This window comes from Glandiceps talaboti, chromosome 2 (genome assembly GCF_964340395.1).
Source record: "Glandiceps talaboti chromosome 2, keGlaTala1.1, whole genome shotgun sequence".
Lineage (NCBI taxonomy): Eukaryota > Metazoa > Hemichordata > Enteropneusta > Spengelidae > Glandiceps > Glandiceps talaboti.
Window position 1 is genome coordinate 33140502 of NC_135550.1, and position 14939 is coordinate 33155440.

The 14939-nt window shown below is 33.9% G+C and overlaps 1 protein-coding gene across 7 annotated transcripts in view; it reads right to left on the reverse strand.

The window, feature by feature from the left end:
• Positions 1-14939, reverse strand: part of LOC144453763 (girdin-like) — a 49103-nt gene that overhangs the window by 32424 nt on the left and 1740 nt on the right. For all 7 annotated transcript variants that reach the window (XM_078145113.1, XM_078145112.1, XM_078145110.1 and 4 more), the window contains exon 3: positions 13703-13811. In XM_078145113.1, coding sequence (XP_078001239.1) covers positions 13703-13811 — 109 coding nt within the window. The remainder of the gene's footprint in view (positions 1-13702; positions 13812-14939) is intronic.

The window sequence follows — 14939 nt, forward strand, 5'->3', positions numbered from 1 at the left end:
TACAGCTAAAACATGACTCTTGTTGCAGACTTTATTCATGATTAGGCATAAAAAAATTGTGTGGTTCCGATTATATTCTATTTTAAAATAGGTGGGGTAGGTAGATTTTTTATTTTATTTTTTATTTTATTTTTGTCCATATATGCGAGTGTCTAGTTCAGGTAGTTATGTTTTTCTGTTGTTTTCCATATGGTCTCTGTGTTATTGGCTTCTTCTCATCAGATGTACATCCATTACAGATTGGAAGAACAGTTTTATATTGTCTTTTTCAGTTGATCCCAGTTTCTGCATCGACTATTTCTTGCAAGACTTCACAATTTTCACGCTTTTCTTTTTTTTTCTTGAATATGTAAAAAAAAAGTTTAGGGGTGGCGCGAAAAACTAGGTGGGGTCAGGTAACCGGAACAAAAAACTTTTTTAATTTGGCCTTAATGCAAAAAATACTTCATTCACCAAATACTGAATTTAAAAAAAATTGATATCCCTGTAGAAGTTTTAGTTATCGTAAAAAGGCCTTAGAGTGTTATACACTGAAATGCTACCTCTGAATACCAACTGAATATTCTGTTCTTTTTCATTGTCACTTTCATAAAACTGACCATTCCTTCAAATACATTGATCTGACCAATAGATAAAGAGATTAAAAATCCACTCATAACTGCATATCAAAAAGGTTTAATAGTAACATATGTAGGTAATGTACTGGCAGCTGGTAACCACTCAGCCATATTATCATCTGTAATTAAACCATCTCTACTAATACTGTAGCTGTTGTCATCACTGATGGTAAAAATACACCAAACACCATCTACATACAGTGCTGAATCCATTACGAGGGGGAAAGTGAAATGTAGCATGCATGCATCTAAATATACTTGTATACCTACTATATATAAACTATAATGACCTGCATTGTTAGAAATACTGCCAGCAATGAAGGACACTTCAGAGTATAAAAAACATTACAAACAGACATTTGATAGATGCAATCATTATTATTTCTGTACCCGCATGTTTTAGGCAGTACATGTATGAATCACCAAGCTTTACTTGATAACCAGACTGAGACAGTATGTCACCATCTTGTTTCATATCTCCTTGACTGACAATTAAAACCTTGTCTACACTTAGCTTTCAGGTCATACTTAGAACCAAGGTTCAATTTACTTCCCCCAGCAGGGCCTCATTAGAAAACGCACCTTTTCATTGGTCAGCAAGTCATGGATCATTCAAATGCCTAATGGGTGCACTGAACTGGCCCTACCAATCAAAGTATTCATGCATGCACAATCTTACATGACCTCCCACAGAAGGTAATGAAGAAAATTCTTGTGAGTGTACTGCATGAATGACTTACAACCCATGAGGCTAGACATTATATACCTTCCAACAATTTTTTTTTTATGAGAGTGTCACTAAGGGTCAATCAAAACCATTTAATTTTATCATACCTGTCAAAAATATATTCTATCTTTGTGTGATGCCTGATAAGAAGTGATTTTTTTCTGCACCTATCTTAAACATTTAAGTTGCCCATACAAATAATCCTTTAGGACAATTAAATAATGTGTTCACAATTTAGGTCCAATTTCAAGTGATGAAATCAGTAATCCACCACAATCAATACATAGTACTATTATATCATTCATTAATAGGAAAACCTGAAAATGTGCCTAAATTTAGCCTCATTCACACAAATGAACTCATTTTGCCCTCTCCATTATGTCCAACAATGTATAATGCAATCCTGTGGTATGATTACAACTCCCACAGCTCTGTTCTTAAATACTCAATTTATCATACACTTTCTAATATCAATATTCCCCATGGTATGCATTTTTCATTTAAATCATGAGAAAATTCATTGACACTTCAACCTTTTGTGAGAGATAGTGCAGCCGGTAACTACATGTCCTTCTAGACTACCTTGCTGTTAGTATCAATATAAATCATTTACAGCTGCAGGCAATTTACACAAAATACACAATTTATAGTACATACAAATCAACAACTGGAACTCCACATTATTTTAACCTACACATGCTGTTTAATAAATCATGGAGCCAACTCTCTTTCTAGCTGTTTACATGTTTTGAAAAGTGATAGTGTAGATACATTTCAGACAGAAATTGCATCACTGATAGATCTATCAAACAATCCAGGCAACATCATTTTTGATTGTTTTTACATGGATCAGTAGGTGTACTTGTTCTAGTCTGACCCTTACAGACACGGTTCAAATATCATAGGATATACATGATGCAGGAGCTGGTAGCACGAGAAACAGGATTTAAATATAAACTGACAGACAGTGTAAGTTAGCATGAATATTCTACCTTGAACTATAATTCAATATTCATTACTAGAAATAGAATTTTACTACCCAAGTGCATCACAGGGAAAATAGCAAATCATTTGAATTCTTTGTCAACACCATGTCTTCTGTTCAACATGCTACACATACATGCTATAATATGCAAATTGATATTTTTCCTTTCATAATAACTCTGTAACATGAGGTAAAATGCTATTCCAGGTACCAAGAATTGCATTTATTATCAAAATATCAGTTTCACCATATCTTTTATAACTTACTAATATGTATGATGTTCAACAAATGTACTCTACCATCTCTTGCTTTCTGTCAAGTATTTTACATTATTCAGAGTGAAAGGAAATTGTGAAACCTTTCCTTAGTCTTTTTCTGGCATCATTTATTTCTCTCACACTCTTTCCAAGCTAGATCAGGTTGTGTTCCCATGGCCAGGTCAGGGTTTCTGTTTCTTTTGGATAGTATTACTAAACTGACACAAAGTTTCATAATTGTGACCCCAAAGCTACATATTAAAGGACCTTTTATTAGTACAACAGTGAATACAGACATAAATTCACACATCTTGCATCTTTTGATGCCAAAACTGTAAGAGGACACTTTTCAACTCAGTATCCTAGGTGAAGGCAGGGTTCTGGTTTCATTCACCATACCACGGTGCTCCTACAATTCAAATGTTCATATTATTTAAGATATACAGACTCTGTCATTGCCATACGCCCTTAGTTCTAGACAAACACTAAAATTAATTCATCTCTCAGCAAAGGTACAGAGGTCGAAAAATATAACTGAATTACTTCTCACAACTATATATTTACTCAAGGCATGATCTATTTTCAATATCACAACAAAATATAGGCACATTGGATTATTCTTCTACCATATGTTAACTAAATATAACTGGTAAACCATGATATATTTAGTCCTTCTCTGTTTACAGAAAAAAGTTCCATGATATGTAGACACCAGCCATCCACAATCTATGTCTACATGTTATGTAGCTATCTCACCAGTTTACATAATTCAGTAGTTGAGACACAACAAATCAACAAATCACAGCTGTTCTACAGACACAATCATCAAAACTTGCCACATATCAACTTGACTACAATTTCTCTAATAACATTATTATGAATTTGTTATAGTGCAGTTTGTAGGACACTGATTGTGGTCAAATAGATCTGCTAAATTCTAGAGAATGAAGGGTAATAAAAGAATGTAATCCATGTTCCTACTGAGTCAAGTCTATTCTCTTTTTTTATTCCTTTGTATTTCTTTTGGAAACAGGTATTCATCCTTCCCAGGCCTGGTTAAATATCAACCAGAACAATAAGTCCTTCACATTCCTTTCCAGAACATGATGCCAATGTAGTCTTATGCAAAGTAGTTGTTGTTGGCACCCACTCAAATTTCTTCCTGTGTTCTGTTATACCCTTTTCTGTAGTTTGCAAGTATGCAGAGGCAGTGTTTTGTTCGTTCTTTTAATGTCATTGATATTCAATAGAAGTGGGCTGAACGGATAAATCTGCACTGGTACAGTGGTTGTCAACAGAATGTTGACTAAAGTACAGGTTAAAATGTAGTAACCATCTAGCTATCCTTCAGTTCATTGGTTCATACCCTACCACAGTGTATATGTATTATGATGGCTACTGTCACTACCTCAACTTAGAGCTTTGCTAGAATCAACCACAGGAGTTCATGGCAGTCAAGTGCAAATTAGCATAAACTTATAAAGCCTGTTTGATAGACAGCTTGAAATGCAAAGAAATCACTGACACAGCTAGCATTCAAGTTACTGGGTGACTAATGCTCACAGATTACATGCTTAATGACTTCTCTTTACCTATAGCATATACCTGAATGTCAAAACTACTCACTTATTGCATTCATTCACAGAAAACATGATGAGAATTTGGAATTTAAATCCTTAAGTAAGTATCTCCATGACAACACCACAATGATGGATCAAGAAAGGGATAAGGTCAAAAAACAAGCACCACAGTGGAAGAATATAGAGTGACTTATGACTAGGTTTACAAAATAAAATAAATGAAATCTTCAACCAAATCTTGTCCAAATCTTTGTCTTAGGATTTGAAGTGGTATTGTGCACTTCAGTATTGATATCTTGAAATGTCCAACTACAATTACTTACTCTTCAAAGGCAAACATACTCTTTTCAGATAATCTCAAGATTTGTCAGGTAGAAATAATTCTGATAAATATCACAGCTGAAAATAACTATAACCTATTGATGATATCTTAAACAGGTGTCAATATTACTGGGTATTCTTGTGTTTAGTCTGGATGACAAGTTGTCTCTAACCAAAGAGAGATCTGAAAGATTTGATGAAAGACAGCACTAGACCTTCTGTCCTGTTCTTTGTTGTGATTTTCTGTTATTGTTTTACAAATCATATTGTTCTCAAACTGTCCAATTCTTTATTGAAATAAATCATAACAATACCATTTTGTCTGCTCTAATTTTATGTTCAAAGCTGCAAGTTCTGATTTTAATTTTACTTCATATTGATTTTAATGACTCCCATTGAGTCAGTGTGTTATTGAAAGTCCACTAAAATGTTATAGAAACTGTAAACCTTCTCTTGTAAGTTGTATACTATATAATGCCACCTGCATTGTGACATAAAAAGTCTGTGAATGGTAACAGGTCTATCTACACATACAAGTATGAATCAAGTTGTGAAGTAAAGCAATGCAACAAAAGGTGTATTGGGTGTTTCCAGCTTGACAAAATTGGTCATCAAATGATTCATTTGTGTTTATATTGTGAAAAAAATCTACCTCAAGTGGTATAACCACTCTGTTGATGGTGGTTAACTTTGTACATACTATGATATTACAAAGTTCAGCAAGGCACACAAACCACAGAAAAACTGAACCCAGTTGTATGCTGTCATAAACCTGGTTTAATGAAAGACCTACAGAATTGCAACTATGCTCATCGCCTTACAGTAAGCCATATACAGTAAAATATTGACTACTGTTTTGGTTCATTATCTAAAATGCTTTTAGGAGGAGACAAAAGGCATGCACAATGTACCTTGAAAGCCACATAAAGATTACACAACTACTTACATCATTCATTAGCTACAACACTTTGTCAAAAGAAGGACTAGTCTATAGTTTCAAATAATATGAACTAATCACATCACCCAATTGTAACGTGTAGTTTAGGGTTTACAACAAATCCTCCATAATATTGAACTGGTTTTCTGTTCTCTTCATTATTTTCCTCTAATGTTTGACTGTTCATTGACTCTACAATGCTCCTGTTCTTATCATTGTAAAATTGTCAATACAAACCAAACACATCATTCTGTAATGTTACAGTATTGTGTTCAGTGTTTCCATTTCATTGCCAATAACAGTCTGCAACATACCACAAAAGAAATATTTGAAGGGATGGATGTATTGTTTCCCAATATTCATGTAGTGACATGTCCTGTTCAATAATCTCTTGACAAATAACTGAATAATTGAGTAACTTTGATCCTGCAGCATCCTTGCGACCAATACTGTTAGAAATACCAATGCCAAGCAACACAAGAAGTCATTGCCAAAGTAGTTATCTATACCAGGCTGTACAGAGATCAACAGTAGATGTAATGCCAGTGGGCATAGATAACAGACTGTACAATAGTTTGCAAAGAAGTGTGTTACAGACTGTACATTACCAATAGTTTTCAAAGAAGTGTGTTTTTCCTAGGGTTTAAGAACCTTGTAATACAGCAAGGCATGTCATTGTCAGTCAACATCTTTTATAGTTTCCCATAAATGTAACTACCATTTGGAATTTGGGACAGCCCCTACATGTATGTAGGAAAGTAACCCACCAGTGTGGAAATAAGTGCTGATAGGAAGGTTACACAGTTACAAAATACAACAAAAACACAATACCAGTTTGTAGTTTTTATGCAGACTATGCAGTTTTCCACATGTACAGTCCCATATATGATTACTATCAATTTGTAACGTCAAGATCACACTACACTTCCCAAAAATTATGAAACTATGTAACATTGTAACAATTACCAGAAACATGTCCATCATATACATCTTTATCTTATCAATACATACCCTAATTATAGCCACACATCTTATTTTGCTAGTACTGTATTATTGTATACATGTATTTTGAAAATTAACTAATACAGACACAAGTAGCTTATATAAATACTGGGAATTTTATTTCTACATGTTGACAGGAATGCGACTTAAATATTCCTGGCATCCAAAGACACTCGATATGAGTTCTATAGTTGTACATAATTGGCCAACTAAGTCATCACTGAATTTCTAATGGCCCATACATATGTCTAATTGTTCCACATTCTGTGCTGGTGAATTTTGGTGTCTCACTATGTATGTAATTTTCAGTAATACACAATAGTGTCTGACAATCTGTGCTGGTGAATTTGTGTGCATGACTGTAATTTCTTAACACACAATACTGTTGTAATCTGTCTTTATTTGGAAATAGTACATTGCACATTGTTTCACAATCTGTTTTATCAAATTTCAGTGGCTGCTGTGTTATTTTTCATAAACAACTTGTCACCAGCTGAGTAACGTGTCAATAGTACATAACACAGTGTTGTTTTGAAATCTGTTCTGTAGAATTTCCGGTACATTTCCAGTAGTTGGCTGTGAAGTTTTTTAAAGTAATTTGTAACATTATCTTATAACAGGTACCATAAATTTCTGTGACTGGCTGTTTGATATCTAAATACACAACACTGTTGTTGGTTGTTTAATTTCTAAATACCAAAAACTGATTGACAATCTGCACTGCAGAACTTGTGTGTCAGACTGTGCAATTCTACATTATAATATAACATCGCCTTACAAGAAGATGTTACAATAGGGTACTGTTAACTTTCTTTATCAGGCAGAGTAATTTTTGAACACAAAATGAATAGATCACATCATGTCTACTCACAGCTTCTACTAGTATTTTACCACAGCTTTCCATGTGAATGGGGCATGTGATAGTGGGGTGTTAAAATACATGTAGGTGGTATAACATTCCTAAACTCTAAAGGGTTTTGAACAGTACAGTGGGTGTGATGAGTAGTTATACAGTCAATACTGTGACTCCTGGAGTCCTTGACAGCTGAACTTCATTCCAAATGTACCATGTATCACATACTCACAATTACCTTGGAAGTGGATTTTTATACACTGGCGCAATTACAGTAAAACTGCATTCATGACATGGAAACAGGTCTAACTGATATTGTAAGTGGTCTTATGTTAGTCATCAAAAACATTATGGTAAGTTTCTTTGGTAATTTACCAGGGTGACCCTACCCACCAAAAAGATGGTACAGGTTTGCAGGTATGGCAATCTATGCATATTTCACCAGACTCCCCCTCTGTCATTACGGTTCCCAAACTGTAGCAAAAATACTGAAAGATATCCATGTTGAAGTTTCACTGTACCTAAGAGAATTCATTTGCATAATATGTACACCGCTCTATAACAAGTAAAATATTTAATACGGTACCATAATATTACACAGTACTGACATTAACCTTTAAACAAAGTTGTAAATCTGGACTAGTACATACACCTAACTATACACAGACCTAGATAACTAATGACCCAAAGCCAGTCATAATTCATGTCATGTTTTCAATTACACCAATTTTCTCAATTTGTTTTTATTAACAAACGTGTTTATGTCTAGTACATTCTGGTGTTCAACTGTTACTAGGTTACCATCACTAGACTACCTCACTTTTATTATTTCCATGGAAACCGTGCAAGTCTTTCCTATAATTATCACCTGCACTTGAGATAGAAGAATTGTGCACATGATAAAGAGTTAGCTACTCTGCACTGATTTACAAACTGTACAAATATTGACATTGAATTTATTAATTTAATAAACTCTACTGGTATTACCTTGAATGAAATAGAAATTATACTAATGGAGTGCATGCCCTGCTGGATCAAAGTGCATGTCATATGGATGGCAAAATGACATCTTGCCATGTTCCACCTTCTAAACATGTCAAAACCTTCCTTACCATATGTTGAAATTTCTACTCTTTCCAAGAAAAAGTCAACCTCACACAACAATGTTGTGAGAATACTGTCAAGTTTCATGTCAACTGAGCATGTTTTTTGTATAATTGTTTGTTTTTGTTGTCGGTAGACACCACATTTGCACGCATTAACATCAAAACAATGATTAATTGACATGATCAATCAACACACCAAGTGAACAGACTACATTATAGCAAAATACAGAGAAACTTTATAACATTGGAGCTTTGTTCAACACATCATTAATCATTGGTTTCAGTCAGTGGGTTTGTGTAATACAAAGTAAAGATGCCAGATACTTGTAATTGGAGATCTTTCTTATTTTCAAGCAATGATAGTAACTTATTTGAAAAAGAAATATCATAAAACAGATTATTGTTCATATTCAGTATAGAAATCAATTACATGTAATTAAAGAATATACTGTTATTTTGAGAAAATAAACAACCTGGCACATACTTCACTGTAAAATTAGAGCATGCGAAAAGAAGAGACCATAAAAATCCAAACTACTTTAATATTATGACAGCTTTTACATGTGAGTTGTATTGAAAGGACAGACCAATGTAACATTTGTTATGAACACTGCAAGACTGTTAAACTGGTGTAAATTTTCATGTCCTCTTTCCATACATGTCAATATTTTGTTAACCTAGACATTAACTCCAATGACACATATCAACACATGTCTATCACCTAAGTTTCCATGTCACTGCCATTGTTATCACAACTTTAGAATTCACCAGGATGGACAACCTATAAAATGATGCATCTATTACATGAATTCCTTTACAGTTTTATGAGACATTTACATTTGTATATGCATTCCTTTAAATGTCTTTTGGCATTAGCTATAAAAATACTGATGAGGCCTTTGTGGGATGTATTTTCACCTCTCTGCATAATCCCTCAACAACACCAGTTGTGAAATTAAACATACAGGTTACCTACTGAAATTGTGGACCATGGTGAAGAAAACATAAAGTTTCCATGGATGAGAAAGCAGTCCCTGAAATACTCATACACATTTACAGCAAATGGCACTCCGGAAATTACTTATTGTACATGTATGTGATTCTGTACGATACATATCTGATAAATTGCAGAGGTAATTATAACATGAAAATTGATTGGAAAATTCAATTCTAGAATTTCTAAATATCATAAACTTTCAGTTAGGTCTTTTTAATTTATCTTCTTTGTTCTCTTTAAACTCATGGTTTGGGAATAATGAAATCTATGTCATGAATACTAGTGATGTACCAACATAATAAGAAAAGTTGATATACAGTTTACTCCAAAAATGTGGAAACAAAATATTACGTTTCTTTGTCATTTTACAGGCTACCCTTTACCATACAAAGATATTCCATAAAATGCAAAGCACAGTATTTCAGCTTTTCCATCGATATCACCTCTCTAGTAATTGTTTATTCTCCTGCTCGCCTATCTTCTTATCTACATATGTCTGACAGGAATCTTAGCTGTCATGTAGCACAGAGTGTAGTGCATTGAACTCCAGATTAAAATCTACCTGATATACTAAATTATACAGTATGGTAATCAAGATAGTGTTACATGGAATATCAGGCTAGACATTGTCTGTGCATTCCATTACACAATATGACTGATTCTGAAATACTCCCTTCTAAACTTATCTCATACCAGACATTGAAAATATGCTTAGCATGAACATTACAAATTAGTGCTACACACATGACATTTTAAATCTAACTTCAGCATACAATATAGATGTGTGGTTTGGATGGTTTTCACTATCAATTGAATCTTGCCATCATATTTCTGATTCTAATCTCAGACAAAGAAAACAATAAAAGATGGACAGTATCTTTGTACAATAATACAATGCATTGCTCATAAAATAGCATTTAAAAAAGTTATTTTGAGTTCATGTATATTATTTGAAAACTTCTATTCAAATTTCAATGTAGATTCTATACAAATGTGGACCAGGAGAGTGTGGGAATTTAACTAAATTTGATACATTATGCATTGTTATTCAAATCAGTTGGGAAAAAAACCTATTGTTTTTGTGACCTCCAGGCTAATACAACTGTCAGCATTTAAATTTGATTATGTAATATATGACTATGAATCCACTAGCTATATCACACTGCAGTCAAACAACATAGGTTTACACAAATCATAATATATTAAAATTACTTGAAATAAGTATGATACAATAATTTTTATATAGAAGGTGATTTTCATTACCTTTCAATGTTATGATAAACAAAATCTGAATATTGGCAATCAAAACAAGTTAATTAAACTAACATTATTTTTCCCTTTTTTGGGGCATGGAGAATTTTTCTACATGGTTTGATCAGAATGACCCGTGTCAATTTTCAGAATATTCATCTATCATCAAAACCTCTAATTTCTTAGGCTCCATATCTAATTAATCATAATACAATCACAATAATATATTCAGTGGGGTTGTTTCTTTACATTTCAAATTCCATTAAGTAGCGCAAGTCAGTCATAATTCCTAGATAAATTTCCGGCTGAATGGAGAATGGAAAAACCTTTCCTGTTTCATAGCACCTAGCAATGTAATTCTATGGTGAAGAATTGGATGATAAATGGAATTCAATTATCTGAGGAGAAAAAAAGTGATTCAATTTTGCAATTTGCGTGCCTGGCCACATAGATCAGTGTCAAAGCAGTCGTCAGTCAAACACTTGCACCATTAATATCACACAGCTCAATGAATATCAAAATGTACAGCCTGTAATATATTTTTTGATTTATCCTCTTTCTTCAAGTGGCCCAAGCAGGTGAGTAATTTCATTGACTTGTACATGGTTTATTTATGAACTTCAAAATATGGGTAAATGATATCTAAAAGGGACAGAAAATTTAATATAAATGGAGACACTCACTACTTAGGTTATTCGACAATTTTCAGTTTCAGATTTCCATGGCTGTTATGCTAACTAAATTGTGAGCCTCCCTGGAGTGATTTGTGACAGAATATTTCCACATCTGACTGAGACTTTTGAAAAACCATAGCAAGCAATGATGAAACCTGTGCAAAGCTAGCAGACATTCAATTTACATGCACCCTGCAATGTATGCCTGATTGAAAGCCATCTCCTCTTTCATAGTCTCTTTACCTGGAAATAACTGTTATTTGCAGATGCAGATTCAATTTCCACTAAATGCAAAATGCTAACACCAAGTATACTTATTACCAAAGTGTATCACACACTGAAAGCTGAGTGTGTTCTGAGGAGAGGCCATCATGGGTGTCACCACTCTCTATGTAATTGTTTTGCATTTTAATTTGTATAAGCTGTAGAACCATGCAGGCTGTACAACTACTGTTCACAATAGAAATTTGAAGCTCAATGAACAACAAGTCTTGATTAGTGAATGTGAGCAACCTAGACCTCGTTGTTAATTTTCCTTCAGTCATGCGATGAAATTTACAATTTGAAGTCTCCATCTTTTCTTATAATTCAAGCACACTGTACCTGGATAGTTTTACCTGGGGTTATCAGTTTATGCAAACATTCAGTATTTGATTATAATTACAAGCTTTAGGTAAATTATGGGTACAGCAGTCAAAATTTAATGCCCATTACACTAACGACATAAAAACTGGTTTGAATTTACTTCCTGCCTTTATTTTCCACATGACATACTCCAAAGGAAATCACCTTCCATTACTTCACAGGATATTACCAGAATATACATGAACACTACTATATCCAGACTGCCTGCAGCAAATATGATGCAAAGTCAGGGACTTTTCCCACCATACCTATTCATGATAAAGTTCAAGCTCTATTTATTGGTGAGGCAAGATCACAAAATGTTGTGCAGTGCTTTTTGAAAAACACACAATTCATGTTATGGCAAGGACATGAATCCTGGCCAGAAAGCACTCTTGTATTACTGAAAAGTAAAAGAATGTGCCTGCAGTTGTTTGCACTTTTACTTGACTATCATGACACTAATGCTCTGTTGACGTTTTCCATTTCACCATGACAGTTTTTAGTGTGTATGTATACAACAGCACAAGTTAATCTGAATATCTTCTAACCATATCCTTTATCTTAGCCGACATACAGACATACCTGTATATGTCAAACATATTTATAGCATTAAGTTATCATGGTGTGTGTTTGTCAGTTCCCATTTAGCTGTGTGGTCTGACTAAATATGAAACTTAAAATGACCTGAACAGTACACACCTGTCCCTGGTGGTGTACTACCCAAAGGATTAAACCTAATTTGTATACTAAAAAGATCACACTGCCAGGTTGACAAACTGTGAAAGACCTCTACAAAGGCAAATGGATGACAATCTACAGGTAAAGAGATTGCTATAGAGGTGATTCATATAAAATGTACCTGCGGCTGGGGTAGTACAGAAACTACATTGATAACAGTACAAGGACTTATTGGGCATGAGATTATCAGACATAGATTAACATTCTAGATATTCTCCAAGTCAGTGGATATAGAAAACTACGTAGCAGATGTTGGCAAGGAGTGATTGTAGCAGACGCTGGCAAACACTCCTTGTCTGTGAATCAAATCAAACTGACACAGTACTTGCACACAATTTAATAATTATTATTTAAGAAACTCCCAAAATGAACACATAAGTCAGCCTATGCCTAAATGCAAATATAGGATCATCCTAACTATGCATATTATATTATGAGAAAGATTTGTGGTGAAAACTTCACTTTTAAAGCTTGATCTGTACCTTTTACATGTCAAAGCATTTTCACCCTACATGCTTCATTCATGTATACTGTATATAACACTAACAGCTGCTTAGTCTGCAGATGTTGCGATAACAGCTAATACAAATCAATGAAGCTTTACACAAATCCCTGTCTATTACATGCAATATAAGATGCACAGGTTTGTACTCCATGCAAGTGATTGACAATTGCTGGCCAAGTTAACAAAAAGCTATTCAGTTTCTCTCAAACTTGAGCCTTCAGCATTAACCACTAAAAATATTCTACACAAAGATCTTTTTTTTAATACTTAAGCCATAAATGACTATTAGTATTAGTATTTCATTATATTTGTACAGTACCAAGAAACTGACATTTTCTATTTTCAGCAGCCGACATTCTTACTGGAAGAGAGGCAACAGCTGGAAGACATTACCTACTAACCATGTTCCAGCAAGTGCATTATATCGATACCTCTTTCAACTCTGTATTAGTGTATCAATACAATGAAAATAAATCATATGGTATTCAAATATTGACACCATTGATTATACATGGTTGTACTTACCTGATAGTATGATTTTATGTTCCGTAAAACATTGTCCAGATTTTGAATACGCAAGTTGACATCACCATTGACCTCTCTATTCACTATCATATTTGCTGGACGAGGATCACTGCATACAAGAAAAACAATATTTGTCAATAAAGTTAACTATTTGAACAAACTTTGAATTTCTCATGAACTGTTGTGAAATTCAACAACACTTTGACTGCATGGAGGTAGGTGTGTGGTTACACCTTCCTTAGCAAGTAACATGTACTATGTGACACATCTGCTTGTGAAACACCAGATATCATTATGGGTAGGCAGGTCATATTTCTGCCATCAATACCTTGACAATGCTGATATGTGTTCATCTTGGCATCACAATCCACATTTCATGAGTATTAAAGGCTACGTGCAATTGCATGCAAGATAATTATTTTATTCTTTAAACGTAAGACTTCCTGACACTGTTGAAGTGTCATGCAACTTTTGATCATTGACCGTAAACTATACCATAATATGTGATTACTTGTTCTACCATCAGCAATTGCCATTGCCTATGGTTCTATTCATCACCATTTTTCTCCTCAAATTTAGAGACTATGGAAAGATGTAGGCTGACATATAGTCTTAAAATGTCACAATACTGTATGAAGGACACAAGTCTTACATAATGCAAGCAAAGTCAGTCTTTTGAGTACCAGACATCTAGCACACAAATATATCACAGCCTCTTTTCATGCACTGTCAAGAAAAATTGTACTCTGGCTTGTAAGAATGCAACTCCTCCATGCATTATCTTTATTTTTGAATATGTTTTGTAATACTGTACATGGTATTCAGTGGTGTACATTAATTCCTGTTGTACACATGTCAGAAATCCTTTACTTCAAGATTGCAGTTTCCATTGTTACTGTACTATTGGTTACTAAAGTCAAGGTAAGTTAGTCACTATCAATAAATAAACTTGTAAGAAAACTGCTTGTCAAAAACTGAATATGTTCCTTGTTCATTCATGCTAACCTAAAACATACAGGGGATTAGAGAATTTTTTTAAGAGAATTTTTTTCCATGATTAACAACAATCCTGACATCACTGTTATAAATTAAGTCTGAAGAAAATCTAGTTGTTTCACATTCTGTGATTTCTGCATTGAAATCTGGAAAAATCCATGTTACACACAACTGAACTTTAAATTGGATTAGGTTTTCATTAGCAGTCATTGTATGCCAGAAAAAAAATTAAATAACATAA